This window comes from Doryrhamphus excisus, chromosome 10, assembly GCF_030265055.1.
Source record: "Doryrhamphus excisus isolate RoL2022-K1 chromosome 10, RoL_Dexc_1.0, whole genome shotgun sequence".
NCBI lineage: Eukaryota > Metazoa > Chordata > Actinopteri > Syngnathiformes > Syngnathidae > Doryrhamphus > Doryrhamphus excisus.
Genome location: NC_080475.1, coordinates 5,268,896 through 5,288,299, shown reverse-complemented (window position 1 = coordinate 5,288,299; position 19,404 = coordinate 5,268,896). Strand labels below are relative to the sequence as shown.

Genomic DNA, 19,404 nt, shown 5'->3' with positions numbered 1-19,404 from the left:
AATATTTATATTCTACTTAACGCAGGTCTAATTTGTAGTCCCTCGTTAAAGTACACTTGATGTTTGAGGGACACACTATCAGGTGTGTGTGTGTGTGTGTGTGTGTGTGTGCACTGACTGACACGGGAATGTGGATCAGCCTCGCCCTGCATGCTTCTAAGTGTGTGTGTGTGTGTGTGTGTGTGTGTGTGTGTGTGTGTGTGTGTGTGTGCGTGCGCAGCTTCCCCTCCCTGTGAGAGAATGCTGGCATTATAAAAAAAAAAAAATCACCAAACCAGGACTCACCTGTCAGGTAAAACAATACGCTAATTGCTGTCTTCTCGCTGTTAGATAATCATCAAAGGCAATCCAGCATTTTGGGGAGCTTACTTGTGGCTCCAAATTGAACCGAGGGCCTCGTTACAACCATGTGACTTCAACCAGCCAATCAGAGAAGACAGGTGAGATTCCTAAATCCAATTTTATAGTTTTTTTTATTGTGGATTATAAATGAACTGGAATTAATATTTCATATTATTCATATATGATGGTTGAAACATATTTTACTATATGTACGTATATTATTATGTTATATTACATAATCATAATAGGTAATATAATATTGAATTGATATATATTTTATTTTACAATGACTTTACAACAAGGTACACAATTTGATAGTAATTAATGAGGAACTACCTAACATCACTGCTCATTAGTTCCTCAGTAACTACTCCAAATATGTGTCTTAGTTCCTCAGTAACTACTCAAAACATGTGTCTCAGTTCCTCGGTAACTACTCAAAATGTGTGTGCCTTAGTTCCCCAGTAACCACTCTACTCATAGGTTCATCAGTAACTACTCAAAATGTATGTGCCTTAGTTCGTCAGCCACTACTCTACTAATCAGTTCCTCAGTAACCACTCTAAATATATGTGTCTTAGTTCCCTGGTAACTACTCAAAATGTGCGTGCCTTACTTCCTCAGTAGCTACTCTACTCATTAGTTCCTCAGTAACCACTCTAAATATGTTTCGTAGTTCCTCAGTAACTACTCATTAGTTCCTCATTAGTTCTTGTTAGTTCATCAGTAACTACTCTACTCATTAGTTCCTCAGTAACTACTCTAAATTCGTGGACCTTAGTTTCTCAGCCACTATCCCACTCATTAGTTCCTCACGAACTACTGAAAATGCATGCGCCTTAGTTCCAGAGTAACTACTCTACTCATAAGTTCCTCAGTAACTACTCTAGATTTCTGTACCATAGTTTCTCAGGTACGTCTCCACTCCTTAGTGCATCAGTTCCCCAGTAACTATTCTAGATTTCTGTACCTTTGTCCTTAGTTCCTCAATAACTACTCTAGATTTCTGTACCTTTGTCATTAGCTTTTCTGTATAACTACTGTATTTTTGTGTACTTTATGAGAAAAAGTCATGAATTGAAACTAAACTTTATTATGTTTTAGTTTTTAAAAGAACATTCAAGTTATTCAAACAACAAGTAAGGACTAGTCGCAGTAGTAAGAATGGTAAAAAATGAAGCTGTGTAATAACAAAATAATAGAAAAATAATAATAATAACTGAGTCATGTTGATAAAAACCTGGTCTACGTTGTGAAGTGGAGTGTTTTTTTCCCTGACTTGATGAAGCGTTCCAGTGGCGTGGAAGCGCCTGCGGTGAATGTTTAAAAGGGATCAAGTAGGGTGGGGTGGCCAAGATTGAATTACACAACGCCAAATCTTCCCTGGGGGGGGTCTGACATGTTTTTTTTTTTGTGTGTGTCTGCTTTCCTCCTTTCTTCTGTTCTCGCCATTCTCCCTTTCTCCTCTCACATAATGTGTGTGTGTTTGTAATCACTGTGGGCCGTGTGAGGGGGTTCCCACTTGAGCCTGCAGCCACCCGAGTGTTTACACACACACACACACACACACACACATCGTTAAGTATCTTAATAGTTCTGCAATTGTCATAATAGATTTATTGAGTTAGTTTTGAGCAGGGGTTTATAGTCACAAATCTACGATATTGATTATTACAGGAGGGACCACTTTGGCCTGCACGCGGCCTCAATGTTGACAAACAAAGGTACACAATTCTAACATAAAGGACATATACAGTATATACTGTATATTCAGAAGTATCGATTAGCAGTGCATTGGTATTTGGCATTATGTAAACATTTTTACTATACTAACTTCTTCATGCACTAAAGCGTCCAATACAATCATGTACAGTATGTGGAAAAAAAAACACACATCAAACACGTTGGCCATTCAAATCAATACATAGAAGTACGAGGGCCACACTAAAAAGATCAAATAATAATACTACTGGAATAAAGTTGAAATATTATTATGCGATATATTTATAATATAGATATATTATGATGAGAAATTTGTTGTAATAATTGGAATATTAAGAGCAAAAAGATGTGGTGTCCGAATATTTTTGAGGGAAAATACTTTAATAGGCGACATGATCAAATATGACCTATTATGCTCATTTCCTGCCCTTTGTATTGACCTGTGGACTCCTATAGAGCAGCTACACGCAATAACCAAACAGAAAGGGTCTGTTTTAATTTATTCCACCCACAGCCCGCCTCTGGGCATGCCCACTCCAATGTGATTGGTCCCACTCAGCTTGTACTTGGGCACGCCCACATAAGGAAAAAGTTGTAATTTAGTATTTAGCATAATATTAAGGGGGGAGAGAATAGTAAGAATAACGTTGTAATATTACAGAAATTAATTTAAATTTCAATATATAAAGTCATAACAAAGCTATATTAATACAATAATTAAAAAGTCATATTGGACCAAAATTGTTATAATATTACAAGAAAAATTCTGCCAGAATTTTACGAGGGGGCAAAAGAGAGCGAATAAAGTTGTCATATTCAAGATTCAACATTTCACAAAAGTAAAGTTGGCAATTTTATGAAAAAAAAATCTGCACTGTTACGAGAAAAAAGTTGAATAAAATTTTAATATTACAGAAAAAAGTTATAATAAAAAATGGGAAAAATAAAGCTATTTTCGGTGAATAAAATTGGAATATTACAAGAAAAAGTTGTTATAATATTACGAGATAAGCAGGTGTAAATTGAAGAGAATAAGTTTGTAATATTCCATGAAAAAATAATTCTATTTATATCTAAAAAAAAAAAAAATTGCAATATTTACATGAATAAATATTATGAAGGATACGCGGATAAGGCGAGAACAATGCGTCATTTGTGTAACAATAAAATCGTAATATTGGCAAAAAGGCATTGTATTTTTACAAAAATAGCTGGGATGTCATGATTTAAAAAAAGTTGTGAATATAATGATATTATTGATATAATATACTATTACATAACTTCCCCCCCAAGTTATTTAAATACAATATTTGTTGTCTTTTCACTGTGGCCCCAATAGTCCCATGTATAAACACACACACACACACACACACACTTTCTCTCTTCACGGAGAAGCTTGAACATTTCTCTCTCGTTCCACAACGACATTCTTTACCACTTTGGTTGGTTGTGAAATATATAATAGTGACGCTCATAATCCTAATAATAATAATAATAATAATAATGTAACACATGGCTATAAAGCTTTCCAGAAGAAAGACACTGTGCAATAAAATGGTATCAAATATGATGGCGGCTGTTCTTGAACATATAAATAAGAGTACGTTTTAAAAAGGCTAACAATACGTGGGATTCGGACCGGGCGTGGCTCTCTAGAGCAGACTCAGGTCCAGGTACTGTCCCGCGGGCTTGGTCACCAGGCCGGGGAGGGACACCAGAGGCGGGTCGCCCCCGCCCGATTGGCCAATCAGGCTGCTGCTGAGGAGGGAAACCGGCTCCACGGGAGTCTGGACGTTTGGGACAGATGGGGGAGGGTGCAGGAGGACAGTGTTTAGTCATAGTGGAAAAGTGTGATGATAACCATAGAACCGGCAATGGCAATAAATGATCAAACTCAGTACATTTCGTCGTCATATTTTGCTTTTTCTTTAGCTTTTCATGTGTTTTTTGCGATGATGTTACCACAAAAGGACACTGTTGATGGTAAAGCGGAAATGTGATAACAACCATAGAACTGCTAATGGAATTAAATTGCAACATTGAAAGCAGTCCGCTACACGTGCCGTGTCCGTCCTGGCTGCTGAGTACAATATGGCGGTTGGAGTTCAAACGCCCTGAACCAAAATTTGCAGTGAAAAGTCGCACCAAAAAATTCTGATTTCAAACCATCTCGTGAGGCATTTAAGGATCAACGCTTTTTCTTGAGCTTTTGAAAGGGCAATGTCTGTGTCCTGGCTGCTCGGTACAATAGCAGATGGACTAACCCGGAGTCTACCATAGCACCCGTTGGATGATTATGTTTTGAACTGTAATAACTTTATTGTCCGTGCCGTGAAAAGAGACAACAAAATGAGGGCAGCAGCTCTGTCGGCTAAGAGCATAAAATCCGCCAGTCTGGGGGGGCGGGGGGGCATGGACATCCTTTCAAGTGCCCTGCCCCGAAATAAAAAACTGTCAAAGTGGAGTCGAACGCATGCACGTGCCCCAGGCTGCGCACGAGAGCGTGGCCCCGGGGCGTGCTGCGGAGTTGGGTGAGGGGGGGGAGGGACTGACGGAGACAAGAACGACCCTAAAAGGACTCTGACGTGGAGCTCCGCCCTCATGTTGGATGTATGATTTGTGTGTCATCCGCCCCCCTTCCATGTCAACTGGGGCCCTTGAGCGCAAGTCGAAGCAAGCACAAGTGTGGGGCGGTCACACGGCAGGGAGAGAAGACAGGATAAACTCGTTTGAGAGCACCCCAGGCAAACGGCAGCGCGTCTGACAATACACGCCCTCCGCATCGGAAGACTTGTGTTCCAACACTTGGACCCCATGGAGGCGTGTGTTAGGTAGTTCCTCATAGCGCACGCACCCACCCACCCGCGCACGTCTCACCTGATATCCCTGCATTGCATTGATGAGGTCTTTGCTGTTGTAGGTCAGACCCGGCATGCGCATCAACCCCCCAGGTGTGGAGAGGGCGGAGGGGGAGGGGAAGAAACCTACAGTGGTGGGAGAGCCAGGTGGGCTGGTGGGAGAAAGGAAAAGAGAAGCTGTCATGGTGGGAAACCTTCAGTGGAATGCTGGTTAGTTAGCAACATGGAATATTCCATATGGAATATTCAAGCTTCTAATACCATAAAGTTCACTTATTTTTTACTTTATTTTCTACAACCTCCCTTTTCATTCATTCATTCATTCATTCATTCATTCATTCATTCATTCATTCATTCATTCATTCATTTTCTACCGCTTTTCCTCATGAGGGTCGCGGGGGTAGGTTGCCTATCCCAGCTGTCTTGGGAGGGTTGCTGGAGCCTATCCCAGCTGTCTTGGGAGGGTTGCTGGAGCCTATCCCAGCTGTCTTGGGGGGGTTGCTGGAGCCTATCCCAGCCGTCTTGGGGCGAGAGGCGGGGTACACCCTGGACTGGTGGCCAGCCAGCCAATCACAGGGCACATATAGACAAACAACCATTCACACTCACATTCATACCTATGGACAATTTGGAGTCGCTAATTAACCTAGCATGTTTTTGGAATGTGGGAGGAAACCGGAGTACCCGGAGAAAACCCACGCATGCACGGGGAGAACATGCAAACTCCACACAGAGATGGCCGAGGGTGGAATTGAACCCTGGTCTCCTAGCTGTGAGGTCTGCGTGCTAACCACTCGTCCGCCGTTCAGTTCAGTTATTAACTACCTTTGTCCCGGAGGATACAACCCCCGAACACCCCCCCCCCCCCCCGCCCCCACCCTCGCTTTGATTGACTCAGCGACACTATCAGGTTCCCACGGAGGTTTGACAGGACGTAAAGCTTCGACCCTGACACTCCCTTTCCTTCGTGCGGCTGTAGCCGACCCCACGGTCCACACAGTCCACACGGTCCACACCTCGGTTGGTTAAAATAGATGCTGCGTGCACGTTTACCTGGGGTAATAGGCTGTGTAGTTCATGTAAAGCTGTGCCGACGAGGGGTAGTAGGCGTGACCCGGGTGTAGAGGACGAGGAGCTAGCAACACCTGACCGAGGGGAGGGTAGAGGGCTGCGGCGGCTGCGGCGGTGGCGGCGTCGGTGGGCAGGATGTGTGGAGTGGGCGTGAAGGAGTAGGACGGCGGTGATAGACCTAGAGGAGACCACAGAGACCAAAGACGTAGGTCAGGTGACGGCGATGAGGAAGGAGGCACTGTTTGCGAACAATGAGCACCATGACTTGTTGTTATGGTGCTCATTGTTTGCAATGTTTGTTTATTTCTAGGAGATCTTGGCGTTTCAATCTGTTTTTGGTTATGTTGTCATACACAACAGGAACTAAGTGGCATTTATTGCCAATCATGAAAGTCATGAAAGGACTTGACTTGACTTGACCCAGCATGACCTCATTTCTGCGTACTCACCATCATTACCACAGTCATATATGTTATATATATTTAGCCAATTGGGAATGAGTGTCAAAAAACAGCTTGTTGTGTATGATGTGAAGCTCCGCCCACCTTCCTTGAATTGATTAGGTAAACACAACAGGCACACACGCCTAAGACTAACTGGTCAAACTGGAGCCACGGTTTGGCTACGTTTATTCCAACTCCCACTCCTGTTTTAATGGACACCGTAAGAAGTGACAAAGACAGCATGAACTCCGATCCGATTCCTGACTGACAGATCCACGTGAGAAATGCATGCAAGGCTAGCCAAGTGAATCACGCTAATTCATCAAGCGGCACCACACCAAGACACACGGCAGCGGCGGATCTCCTGGTTAGACCAGTACGTCCGGTCTCCCGCAGTTCTAGATTGGTGGAAAAACCCAGCAACTTCTGCCCCCCGCGGCAGGAGCCCACCTACCCCGCAGGCCCCGAAGCGCCCCCAGCTCCCAGCAGCACTTACGTCTGGACTTACATGGCGGCGGGCTGAGCCCTGTCCCACTCCTGTTCCGGGTGTGTGTGTGTGTGTGCGTGTGTGAGAGCGAGCCTCCCATCAGCACTAGGCCCATCTCCTCGGCGCTGCAGGGGAACACCTCCACGTAGCGGCTGTTGGGCCCCCGCTGGCACGACATGATGTGCTTGTGGAGCTGCTGCGAGGCCGAGAGTGCTCTTTCCGCGGATGTCATCTGGATGAAGCAGTCGCCCGACGGACGACCCTGAAAACGCACGTTCTTCTTAAAAAATAACCCGGCGCCAGTCCAGCTGTGCTGGTTTGTGGGCGTACCTGCTGATTGAGGACCATGTGGACGCCTTGCGGTCGGATGTCCTGGGTGAACTCGCCCAGGAAGGATAGGATGTCCTCTATGCTCGCCGTGTAGGGCAACCCCCGCAGCCTCAGGCAGTCCCTCACGCTGACAGGAGGGGGCAGGAGCGACACGGTGGGCAACACTGACACCAAGGGGGCGGGGGCCACGGGGATTAGAGGGGCGGACGAGTAGCGGTTCAACACCTAGGACATGAGAAGTTACATTCATCACACATTAAACTGGAATGACACCCAGTAGAGCGCATACGTCTGCCAAGTATGGATGGGAATCACCGGGCGGCTCCTCATTAAGACATGATGCTAACGATATATATAACAATCGCACGTTAGCATAGTACATAACTCCACTGAGGTAAACTTCCTCTTGCTTGAGGAGGTGCCTTGCATTTTATATTTATACTCTGACTCACACATCACGATCCAACAAACGCCTACCTCACTCAGGGTGCCGTCCGTAATAACGCAACAATGCTGACACTAATACATGCAAAACAATGGGAGAATCCATAAAGACTGATATTGTTCAATGTTATAGTATATTCATGAATTCTTTAATTGGGAGTCATTTTTGCGTAATCTTTCTATGCATACTACTGTCTACTATCTACTACTACTACTACTATATTTCAGTATGTGGAATCACAACGATGAGCCAATTGAAGAAACAATACAAGCAGTTGATGTTTGCTAAATCCAAGGATGAAGAGTCTTGAACCAGTCATGATGTGCTATATATATCACTATATTGACACGCACTATGGTACACATTATTAGTCATTGGATGCTCATCCTTGTACTTCGGTACGTGGTAAAAATACAAATAAATAAAAAACTAAAATAAAGCAAAAATAATTAATTAACTAAAATAAATCATTAAAACAAAATAAAATAAATCACTTAAATTATATTAGGAAAGCAGGAAGTGAACAAATGTAACAGTTACTGATTGTAAAAGTACCAGATGGAGGGGTAGGATTTAATAAGCTTTGCTTCTTCCTACTCCTTTAGGACATGTGGAACTGGGAACTGATTATGGGATGCATTCAATTGTAATCTGATGCATGTTCAAATGAAATAAAACCATTACTAATGTTCAATCAGACTTTTCGTAGCTGGCTTGCTACCAAGAGGATATCAGTATGTTTGCATTTGTAGAGGCCACCAATAAAAGTGCACACACATCGACGAAGGTGCCGACATCCAGCAAATGTGTCGTAAAGTCGTATGCTTATCATCTCTCTGCATTGGAATATCCTTGTTTTCTTTATGCAGGCAATGAAGGAGTAAGAAATCCACAAAGAATGAACAGAGGACAAAGGCGTAGCTACTACAGTTACTCTGTGGAGGCACACTAAAAGTAAACAAACTGTAAGTACTTCTTCCCAGCAAATAACAAAGCAGTAAAAAAAAAAAAAAAGTCACACACCCGATGGTGCAGTTTCCAACTGTCCCATCATCAACGCCTTTTCAAAAGGATCAAAACAAACAAGCGACATACCTGTTGGACCTCCGCCGCCGTACTCTTGAATAGCTCTATATATCTTCTCCCCAGGATCTCCTTGTGTTTCCTGAGTGCACACTGTGCGTGTTCATCGCAGGCGAACAAGACAAAGGCGTCACCAGTGGGACGGCCGTCCGGGTAGCGTACGAATAGGATGCCTTCCTTCCCTCCGCTGACCGGACATGTGTCTTTCAGTGCGTCCGCAGGCGAGAAGAAGGCCAGCACCTGCTCGGGCGTGGCCGTGAAAGGAAGCCCTCGCATCCTCACTATGATCTGGTCCTCCCGGGACAGGAAAATGGCTACTTCGTTGGACGTACCTGGCACAATGGGTAAATACATAAATACAGGATATATTTATATCAGTATAAGACTACAAGTCATTCATTCATTTTCTACCGCTTTTCCTCACGAGGGTCGCGGGGGTGCTGGAGCCTATCCCAGCTGTCTTTGGGCGAGAGGCGGGGTACACCCTGGACTGGTGGCCAGCCAATCACAGGGCACATATAGACAAACAACCATTCACACTCACATTCATACCTATGGATAATTTGGAGTGACCAATTAACCTAGCATGTTTTTAGCATGTTTTAGCATGTTTTTGGAATGTGGGAGGAAACCGGAGTACCCGGAGAAAACCCATGCATGCACGGGGAGAACATGCAAACTCCACACAGAGATGGCCGAGGGTGGAATTGAATCCTGGTCTCCTAGCTGTGAGATCTGTGTGCTAACCACTCGACCGCCTCCAAAAACATGCTAGGTTAATTGGCGACTCCAAATTGTCCGTAGGTATGAATGTGAGTGTGAATGGTTGTTTGTCTATATGTGCCCTGTGATTGGCTGGCCACCAGTCCAGGGTGTACCCCGCCTCTCGCCCCAAGACGGCTGGGATAGGCTCCAGCAACCCTCCCAAGACAGCTGGGATAGGCTCCAGCAACCCTCCCAAGACAGCTGGGATAGGCTCCAGCAAACCCCCAAGACAGCTGGGATAGGCTCCAGCACCCCCCGCGACCCTCGTGAGGAAAAAGCGGTAGAAAAAGAATGAGAATGTTGTCTATGGCAGGGCTCTTCTGAGACAGTGTGTCAAAAAAAAGGAAACGTGATCTTGAAATTGGACATCAAAAACGCTGAACCAACACAAGGCCACAAACGCCAAGCGACCATCATAAAGGATGAAGACGGTATTCTTGAACATGTGAAAGGATCTTTTTATCGTGCAACTTTAAAAGTCCTCTGTGTGTTCTGTGTACGGTGCCAGTGACTTAGGTGTTGATTTAGGTAAGCATGATTATTATTATTAGGTATAATTTAATAATCAAGGAAATGTAGTCAAATGGCGATCCTGAATAACCACTAAAAGTCAAATTGCGATGGGACACGGCATGGACATGTGTTCATCACACTGTATTACATAAGCGATTGTTAACCTCACCTCCTGCTATCTTCAGGAAGTCCTCTCCTGTTGCTTTGTAAACCTGCAATCAAAAGGGAGTCGTTTTAGAACGACACGCAGCAGAGCGGCCTGCTTCAGGTGTGTGACCCATCCAGCGACGGGTTACCTCTATGTATCTGTTCCCCATATGATGCTTATGTCTTTGAAGCGCTAGATCTCGATGTTCTTCACTGATGAAACGAACGAGGGCCTCGCCGTTCCTCCTCCCCTGAGCATTGAGGCACAGCGCAGCCCCTCCTCTGTGAACGCAGCAGCAACACACAATCAGACTCATTTCGGCATGTAAGTTAGAACTCCTGGTGTTTATGGTCATGCACCGACTTGGCAATATTTAGTCCGCTGAAGAAGCGGGCGATGTCCTGGTCTGATGACTGCCAAGGCAAACCTCTGGCTCTGATTACTGTGTTGTCGTTGACTTTCTCCATTTTACTGCTGCAAACAAGCATGTCAGCGGAGTCAACTATAGGGAGACGATCAGGAATATCGGACTGGAACATACAGGACTTACCAAGTACCCGTCTCAAACTTCTCATTGACTCTTTCCGGGTTTGAGAATGTGTGACCTGGAATTAAGAACTGCCTTCAGACATCTGAGGTAAGACACTACACTCATAGTAGCTTATCGAGGCTAAGCCTAAAACAGAATAGACCTTCACTTGCACAGTATGATGACATCCAAACATTCTGCCTTTATAAAGCGCACATGTAATTGAGTATTGTTTTACATTTTATTCATTAATGTACTCCAATTTGGCAACCAAGGTTTTAAATGATACCATGAGAGAGGTGAGCGTATCTTTGATGTATGGACGAAGAGAACCTGAATCTAATCTTTTGATTGCAAAAGTCACTTTTATTGTAAATGTTGATCTGAAATAAGGGGAGAACAAAAATAGATATTTTTTTAATGGCAGTATCAATTACTTTGGGATTTACTGTATACGGTCATCCCTCGCAATATCGCTGTTGCAGTTTTTCCAGAAATGAATTAATTAATAAATGATCGTTATTTTGCGGTACACTACGATATGTTACTAGGCAAAACATATTGAAATACAAGCGATATGTAGTATTCCGGTCACTAGGTAGCAGTAATGACACAAAACATTGGGACATTAGCTTACATTACAAAAAAGATATCCTCATATTCAGTGTGGAAGTGGTACATTTTTAAATCTTACGTTTAGAAGAAATACATTTTGAGGCTAGCTGCTTACTACAATGAATAATAGAAGTGTTAAGGTGACTAAAGACATGATGTTAAAATATTTATTAAACCGATTTTCTATGCTCTAGCTCCAAAAATATTCATTTTTATTAACATTGAATCCTATATTGCGTAAATGCATTTATCACTGTGGATGTGGAACCAATTAACCGCTATAAATGAGTCTTCAATACCAAGTCGAGATGAGACAGGACGAGTCAAGTCCAAAGTCATAGGCTTGAAATCTCCAAATCCTTACAGGTCATAAGCAGTATTAGGTGTACCAAAAAATGCCATGATCTCATAATTTGTGAATGCAAATAAAGTTATCCTCGGCAGCATGTGGAAACATCCCAGTGTTAATCACTGCCAGTCTCCAGCAGTGTGGAGCTTGCAGAAATGGAATCCACACCCCCGTTGTTTGCTCTTAAATTTGACTGGACGTTAGATGCCGTTATAACGGTCTTGTTAGTTTAATACTTTGAATGGGGTCCCCTGTTTCCTTAACACACTCACTGAAAATCTCAAGTATTGTCAAGTCGTTAGACTAAAGTCCGAGTCAGGTCCCAAGTCATTGATGTCAAAGTTGGTTGCAGTCGAGTCCAAAGTCATCAAAATGGTGACTCGAATCTAAGTCGTGTGACTTTGAGTCCACGCCTCTGCAAAACAGCGCGATGAATGTGAAACCGCATACCAAATGAATTATTTAAAATGCTTTGGCTCCAAATGTGAATAGCTTTTGAATAATAAACAGCAGTCCCATGCATCATTTTCATAAAATCTTGCACCTTAATTAAGTCCCATTGTGTACAATGGGGTGTGGTACTCACATAATGGCTCAGAAAGCAGGGTAAGCACAATGTCGGCCATGGTCTGGACCTGTTGCACTGCCGCTTCTGGAGACAAAGTGGCCGATGGATCCATTGTACCCACTTCTACCGGTATACTTAAAGCTGAAGAGGGGGCTCCATCAAGGAAATGTTGTGAGAAGAAATAATGAGCGAGGTAATGGTTTCCGTGTTCCGGTGTGTGCTCGCCCTTGTTAGTTAAGCACACTTGAACTGCTCGGCAAGGCGCTGATCATTTGCATTTCAAAACTTCCATCATTTTCAGCACGGCGACAAACAACAGTGTGGGCTCATGACGCACACGTAAAGGATACACTCCGCCATGGCGTATACGTCCAAAGCCTTAAGGTTAGATGAGGGGAAGTGCGTCTTGAACTCTTTCCGAAGGTCAAAGAAGGAGTAGAAGCATTCTGGGATCAGGATGTTCTATACGAGGGAAACACATAATGCGGCGTCCTTGTTTCAGTTTATTTAAGTGTCTTCTAAACCGTGGCGTTTGAAGATGTGGGAAAATGTCGGCGGCAACATTGTGTGCTCAAGTGTGGTATGTGCATGGGTGTGTTCCCATCATCGAGTCTGCATGAGCAAATTCAAGCAGGAACACAGGCGTGTTTGCAAGCGAAAGGTTACTGCGGCAGTTCCAGCGCACATACTCCTCGGCTGTGGGGCGTTCACCCACCCAGCCCGCTTACCTTGCCGGTGGCCTCGGGGTGAACAACTTGACGGATATGGAGCTGCCCGTCTGTACATAAACACACTGACGTGCCCGCACCTGCGCTGTTCACTTCATTCGTGAGCTGGAGTTGGAACTGCAGAGACACGAGTTTGAAAAAGAAACACTTCATGAAAGCGAACAGGAACTGTTGATTGTACTTATTATTACCATATTTAAAGCACTTTCAAGGCTCTTGGCGTTAAAGACACAATCTGCTCCGGATCCATTTTCTTCTTCTTCTTCTTCTTGTTCTTCTTCTACTGCTTCTTCTACAAACTCCGTCACCACATTGTCCGGTTCTTTTGCCTCTGTGGAGTCTGACACTTCAGGCGTAATCAGAATCTCGTTCACCTTACCTAACTTTACGACAAAGCAAAAAAGAAAATGGGAAAACATGTCAATCAAAGATATAATTGGTAAATAGCTCTAATAGTCTATGTATTAACAATTATGTAGATGAAATGTTATAAATAATTATTTCAATGCCTCGTTAATAAAATAACTATCAATGAATAACTGCAATATAGACACATTTCATCACTTATCTCGCTATTAAGCCACCGTGCATCTAATGCACACAATAAATTGCAGTATAAACACTTTTAAAGAGCTTATTAGTAGAATATCAAACTTTAGGTTTCAACACACCAACTCATTCTGTGTACATTATACAATGTATAATGGCATAAATCATAATAAAAAATATATGGGTATTTATTGACATAAAGTGAGTAAAGGACAATAAGGTTATTTATCATCATTGGGTCAAATCTGTATGCAATTAATACATATGCTTATAATGGTTATAACTATGATTTAAACACATATACAAGCAATACAAGCACATTAGGCATCTTATATCATGCTAGCATCTGACTCTGTCTACTTAAGCCAAATTAGCGTCCTAGTTACATACTTGTTGGCTTTCATTTACAAGAGCAGTATTATCCAGGGAAATACGTTATTTACTAATAAAAAAAATGTCTACCTTTTTGTTATTTACATCCACCTGCTGCCACACCAGCCGCACTAGTTCCTTCTCGTCGGAACCCAGCAGCTCTCCACCGGCGCCAGATGTGGCGGCGCACAGCACCACCAGGTAGTCTACCTGCGCCGTCATTTGAGGACCGTCAAGGCACGTCTAAATACTACACCAAACTCAACCGGAGCAGCTGCGTCGAGGAACAAACAAACACCTGTGACACCTGGGCGCATAGGTGAGCTCGGTGGGTCCAGAGTTTGTCAGCGTGTCTCAGTGTTTTTCCTTACGTGAAGCCACCCTCAGCCACCATCGCGGAGTAATAATGGCTGAAGGTTGGCCGTTTTTGTAGTGGAGCTTCTACCTGTCGGGTCACGTGACTCCCTACCTGCCGCCTCCCCTCCCTCCTTCAGGCGGTGTGCAGGTTAGGACGTGGCACACGAAGGACACCAAATACTTTTAAAATGAATATAATTCATGTATATGTTTATGTAATTTTAAGTGAGCGAAAGGGGAGGGGGTTCTAATGCGTTTTTTTTTAAGTATATGCGTAACCTTAGTTCAACAAGTAGGCTATAAGCGTTTAAACGATTTATTTGAAATTTATTTTTTTATTTAAGTAAATCATGACAATTATAAAACTATTAATATATATCTATCATAAAACACACAAAATAATTATCCTAGCACATTTTTTAATTGATTTCGTGTACTCTTGTGACGGTTGTGCCCCGGAAGTAGTTAGTCACAGAAAGCGGAAGTTGACCCCGGGCCACTGGTAGCTGAAAGCAATGGCGGGGGATTCTTCAACGGAGCTTCTCTTTCTCGATACATTTAAACACCAGAGCGCAGAGGTGACGATATAGATGATTACACGTTGAATTAATATCTTTTGCTTTGAACCGTCGTATCGTTTCTGGTGTGGAGTTTTCGGAAAAGCAAGGCGCAAGCCCCAAGCTAACGTTAGCATTGTCTCCATGGGAATCGTGGTTATTTACATAATGAGCCAGATTGATTTATGTAGTAAAAGTAATTATTATTGCATGATATATATTGTCTCTTTCTGTTGTGTATTTCTAAATAGTTGACCTAATATACTTTTAAGTTGAATTTTGGCTTTGTTTACTTCTGAAACCAATAGCTCAAGTGTTAGCGCTGGCCTGTGTTTTGTTTTGATTATGGATAGTGCACTTATACACGTTTACCATAATATTTACCTTCTTTGTACAATTATTTTCAGTTTACCAATGTGGATGTGGTGCGCTTCCCCTGCGTGGTTGTCATCACAGAAGTCCGTGTCATTCCTCCCGGAATTAAAGCCCATAGCAACTTACCTGACAGCAGAGCATTTGGGTAAGTCATGTGGCTAGCCCATGGTAGCACAAGCACACACTATCGATGAGTGATCGTGTTTATGGATAAACACCTGGTACCTAACACCTTAAACTGCACAGGCATTAAGTAACATTCTTAGTTGTTGTCAAATTAAATAAAAGTGCACTTTGACGGTGTGCAGGGGGGTCTGAGGTTGGCATTAAACCAAATGCATTTGATTTCATACAGGTGTAAAAAGTATTTTTTAATGCTACTGACACGTGATGCAGTATTGAATGTTCAGCGGTATGATTGTTGCATGTACCTGGGAGGTGAGCCAACAGTGTACATTCCATTCTTCTTATATAATGTAGTGATGCTTGAGCCATCTTGTGCTGAGCAGTCAAGATTCGTACTCGATGATCATTGCACATCCCATTTTTTATTTTTGTCATCATTAGTACCCTTCAATTGTGGCGTCGCAAAAAATGCAGAAAGGCTAAAGAATAAGCAGAACATACTTATGTGCTTGTGTAATCCTGAAATTCTAGTCAATGTCAGTCGTGTAAATTAAAGAAATAGTTTTTTCAGTCATCAGAATATATTTTTGCAGGGTGCTGATTGGCGCAAGGTGTTCATCTGTTTAACCAAGCGTGTGTTCCTGTCTTTCTAGAAAGACATCTCCTCATGCCTTCCAGCTCGAGCTGTTCTTCAACAACGTCCCCAAACCGAACAGCCCCACCTTCCACAGACTTGGCAGGTGAGGATAACGTTATCTCTGCTCCACCCCCAAACCCCCCCAAACCCCTCCTTGTTTTGTTTCTGTATCCTTAGGAGGCTGTCCTTTTTTTTCCCATGTCTGTGTTTTCCTGGGCTGACCTGAAAAAAATGATGTCTGTCTGACCTGTAGAACCAGTCACGGTAGCATCTAAAGTCGCTTCTCAGTGGCTAGTGGGGTGTGTTAGTGCGCACCCACACATATTCTATCGTCATTGTTCCTACTTTGGTTAACTGGTCTCACCGGAAACTCAACCTGCCCACCCCCACCCTCATCCTACCCTTGCTGCAACCGATTGAGACAACACTCATCAGTGGTCCCAGCATGTAAACATTATAAGAACATCGGTTTATGCAGTAGCACCAGAGCATCAATAAGAGTGTCCATTAGAGTTATTGATAACTACCATTACATGACTGAATGTTTTAGATAAATACAAAATATTTTGATGTTTTTTGTGTTTTTATGAGGGCTGCCTTACTCTGGAAATGTGGTATGAGGGACACATTTTCACAGAATAAATAAATATTAATATGTAACTGTTTCAAATACATTTCATTCATATGACCCAACACAACATATTTTTGGTTTAAGCGAAATAGTGTATATACTGTGTATTTGTATAGACTGTTATTGATTGTTGTATTTTTATTTATTTTCCTACTCTCTCCCTACAGTCTGGAATATGATGAGAACAAGTCGATCGTTTTCAGACCCAATGGGAAGGTGAGCTGATAGTAGTTTGACCTATATCCTTTACAATTCAATGTGTGGGAACGCTAAAACCACTACAAGTGGTGCAACATTTTGTGTTATGACATGCCTCTATGAATTATTAATACTAATAGTTGTCTAGATAGAAAAACAACAAAAAGAGTACTACTTGCATGTGTGCAATGAAAGAATGCATAGGCGGAAGAACATATAGTCACATGTTGCTACACTGAGGAAGGACACCTTCACGTTTGAGGGTCACATATGGAGGCAACGTCTGCTCCAATTAGTTTTTTTTATGTTCCTGTCCTGTTTGGTTGCAGATCCAAACCAGACAGTGATGGAACTGCACAGAACAGACTGAATGTGGTGTAGAACTGGATTAGTGGCCCTATACATTGTCCTATACAGTGTCTATGTGGGAGGACCACTTCAGGTCCTGAGCGTCTGTGGTTCCCAGAAACCTGAAGGTGTCCACATTAGACACTGTACTATTGAGGAATATGAGAGTGGGGATTTCTTCTGAAATCCACCATCTACACAGTCTTTAGTCCAGAGTTCGGCTCTGGATGGTTCTGACAACAGCAGAGGAAATTTCGATCCTCAAAATAACATTTATTTTTAAAACTTGTTAACTCTTTTTTTAAAAATATTTGTGAAGATCAACACAGATGGCTTGGTGCTGCGTGGCTGGTACACCAGCCTGACCTTGGCTGTGTACGGGACAGCGGAGCGTTCGCATGGACAGGACCAAGGCTCATCCTCGCCGCCTCCTCCGCCACCCCCGCAACAACCTTGCGGGCCTAAAAGACTTGTCAAACAGGGTGGGCATCATTCCAAAGAAAGCCAATTGCTCATCGGTTGAGTAGGGCATCCCTTTTTACTTTGCTCAGTGTTTTTTTTTTGTTTTTTTGTCTTTGAAGAGTGGGAAAAAGACGACCAATATAATGGCAGTCCACCCAGACCAGCACCCCGAGGGCCTCGTACCCCGCCAGGGCCTCCACCCCCAGATGATGACGATGAGGAGCAGGTCCAAGTCCCGGGACTGAACAGTTAGTAACATAGTTTCCTTTTTTTTTTTCTCAAAAAAAAAAAATCTGTTTTTTAAGACGTTTGGGGCCCCCGGGCAGTTGCCTGTGTTTGCTATGTAATGCTAAGTGGGCCTCTGGGTGTGATATATGGCGTCTATTTGGATGGACAAGTGCAGGGCAAAAAGTGGCTAAAATTGTGTGTAGCAAGACAAGGTGTGGACTAGCATCTCATTAGCATAAAAGCTACAGACCCACAAAAGGTGGCCTTACTTAGAGCACTTTAAAACTGTATTAAGATTTTGGACAAAACAAAAACTAATTTGATTTTAAAAAAAATACTATCATATGGGATCTTTAAGCACTGTCACTTTTTATATGCATATGTAAGGGGTAATACTGGAAGTGACTTGTATGGAAGTTGTAAAGTTTTGCATAGGGGAGGGGCAAAGAAGGAGCGAGTTCACCACGCCTTGTCACTACTGTCACTACCAAAACGATAAAAAGAAAAAAAAAGTAACATAGTTTCCTTCTCTACTTGTAATAATACAGTAAACCTCGGATATATCGGATTCAATTGTTCCCACTGGTTTTGTCCGATATAAGCGAAATCCGTTATATGCGTATACCGGAAAATGTCCGTTTTACGCATATATGGGATTTATATCCGGTATATGCGTACATGGGATTTTATCCGTTATAAAAAGGCACTTCCTTGACTATGTTTCCAATGTACCTGGACGCGCAGGCAACGCTGCAAACGCTGCAAATGACGTCGTATAGCGGCCTGTCACGATTCGGCGAATCGGAGCGCCACGATGCGGCCATCCGATATATGCGAGGGAAATTTAATGGAAATGCATTGGAACGGGACTGGAGATTTTGTCCGAAATAGGCGAAATCCGTTATAAAAAATCCGATATATGCAATGAATTTTTATTGGAAATGCATTACAGAAAAATCGGTTCTTTTTTATCTGTCCGTTGTGAGCGAATTTCCGATATATCCGAGTCCGATATATCCGAGGTTTACTGTATTTGAAAATTCACGACTAATATGCGTATCATTTACACGTCTACTACCGTGCAGTGTCACTAAATGTCACGTTGACGTCAACAGTGGGCATGGTCAAAGAAGAGCCACGCGAGGGCCGCGAGGACTCCCTGGAGGCCGTGTCACCGGAAAGATCATTGGCCGCCGACGAAGCGTACTCCGACGCTGAGCGAGAAGAAGAAGGGGAGGAGGAAGAGGAGGAGCAAGAGGAGGAAGACGATGCGCGGACCGAGGGGAGCGCTCCGGAGGATGAAGAAGAAGAGGAGGACGATGAGGGTGAGGACGAGGAAATGGAGGAAGGTAGGGGAGTTGTTTGGTGGTGAGAGTAGGATAGTGCCCCAATCCCAAATGGAACCACGGCATCAAGAGCAGAGTCCATTTGAGATTGAGTGAAAATGACAGATTGTGTGCTGTGGCATGCTGCCTCCATCGACAGTGGACGCTAGCCTGGCCTCATCATAAGCTTATAAATAAAAGTGGACACCACGTCTTCACATGCTTATGCTGTCATCATCATTT

At 43.2% G+C, this 19,404-nt stretch overlaps 3 protein-coding genes across 9 annotated transcripts in view; 2 read left to right on the top strand and 1 right to left on the bottom strand.

Moving 5' to 3' along the window:
- The window catches only part of epb41l4b (erythrocyte membrane protein band 4.1 like 4B), a 35,388-nt gene extending 25,119 nt beyond the window's left edge, over positions 1-10,269 (top strand). The window contains exons 24-27 of one of the 4 annotated variants that reach the window (XM_058083398.1): positions 331-440; positions 8,568-8,663; positions 8,848-9,125; positions 10,245-10,269. The gene's annotated coding sequence lies outside the window, so the exon portion shown is untranslated. Of the gene's footprint in view, positions 1-330; positions 2,887-8,567; positions 8,664-8,847; positions 9,126-10,244 lie in introns of those variants that run through there. The other 3 variants (XM_058083395.1, XM_058083397.1, XM_058083394.1) reach the window with 3 other exon arrangements.
- Positions 1,508-14,328, bottom strand: esrp1 (epithelial splicing regulatory protein 1). Of its 3 annotated transcripts, none has more exons than XM_058083401.1 (15): positions 14,008-14,328; positions 13,188-13,379; positions 12,997-13,113; positions 12,619-12,730; positions 12,287-12,409; positions 10,758-10,812; positions 10,571-10,681; positions 10,356-10,488; positions 10,229-10,271; positions 8,794-9,113; positions 7,254-7,478; positions 6,933-7,185; positions 5,976-6,171; positions 4,942-5,074; positions 1,508-3,851 (listed from the first exon to the last, which is right to left on the bottom strand). In XM_058083401.1, the coding sequence occupies exons 1-15, from the start codon at positions 14,137-14,139 to the stop codon at positions 3,717-3,719; spliced, it is 2,280 nt and encodes a 759-aa protein (XP_057939384.1). In that variant the 5' UTR covers positions 14,140-14,328; the 3' UTR covers positions 1,508-3,716. The 3 variants fall into 3 exon arrangements, with proteins under 3 accessions (XP_057939384.1, XP_057939386.1, XP_057939385.1); XM_058083403.1 differs by having other exon boundaries at positions 6,945-7,185; XM_058083402.1 differs by having other exon boundaries at positions 10,571-10,678.
- Positions 14,329-14,731: 403 nt separating this feature from the next.
- Positions 14,732-19,404, top strand: part of virma (vir like m6A methyltransferase associated) — a 15,420-nt gene continuing 10,747 nt past the window's right edge. The window contains exons 1-7 of one of the 2 annotated variants that reach the window (XM_058084643.1): positions 14,732-14,852; positions 15,239-15,351; positions 15,986-16,072; positions 16,768-16,816; positions 17,466-17,628; positions 17,728-17,856; positions 18,952-19,161. In XM_058084643.1, coding sequence (XP_057940626.1) covers positions 14,790-14,852; positions 15,239-15,351; positions 15,986-16,072; positions 16,768-16,816; positions 17,466-17,628; positions 17,728-17,856; positions 18,952-19,161 — 814 coding nt within the window. In that variant the 5' untranslated portion in view covers positions 14,732-14,789. Of the gene's footprint in view, positions 14,853-15,238; positions 15,352-15,985; positions 16,073-16,767; positions 16,817-17,465; positions 17,629-17,727; positions 17,857-18,951; positions 19,186-19,404 lie in introns of both variants that reach the window. The other variant, XM_058084642.1, reaches the window with a different exon arrangement.

Excerpts from the sequence above, each read along its gene's own strand:
- esrp1 (XM_058083401.1), bottom strand. The coding sequence starts at position 14,139 with ATGACGGCGCAGGTAGACTACCTGGTGGTGCTGTGCGCCGCCACATCT. Across the intron at positions 10,813-12,286 it reads CCTGCTTTCTGAGCCATTAT|GTCACACATTCTCAAACCCG; the intron begins GTGAGTACCACA and ends TCTTAATTCCAG. Across the intron at positions 7,479-8,793 it reads CGGCGGCGGAGGTCCAACAG|GTGTTGAACCGCTACTCGTC; the intron begins GTATGTCGCTTG and ends CTCATGTCCTAG.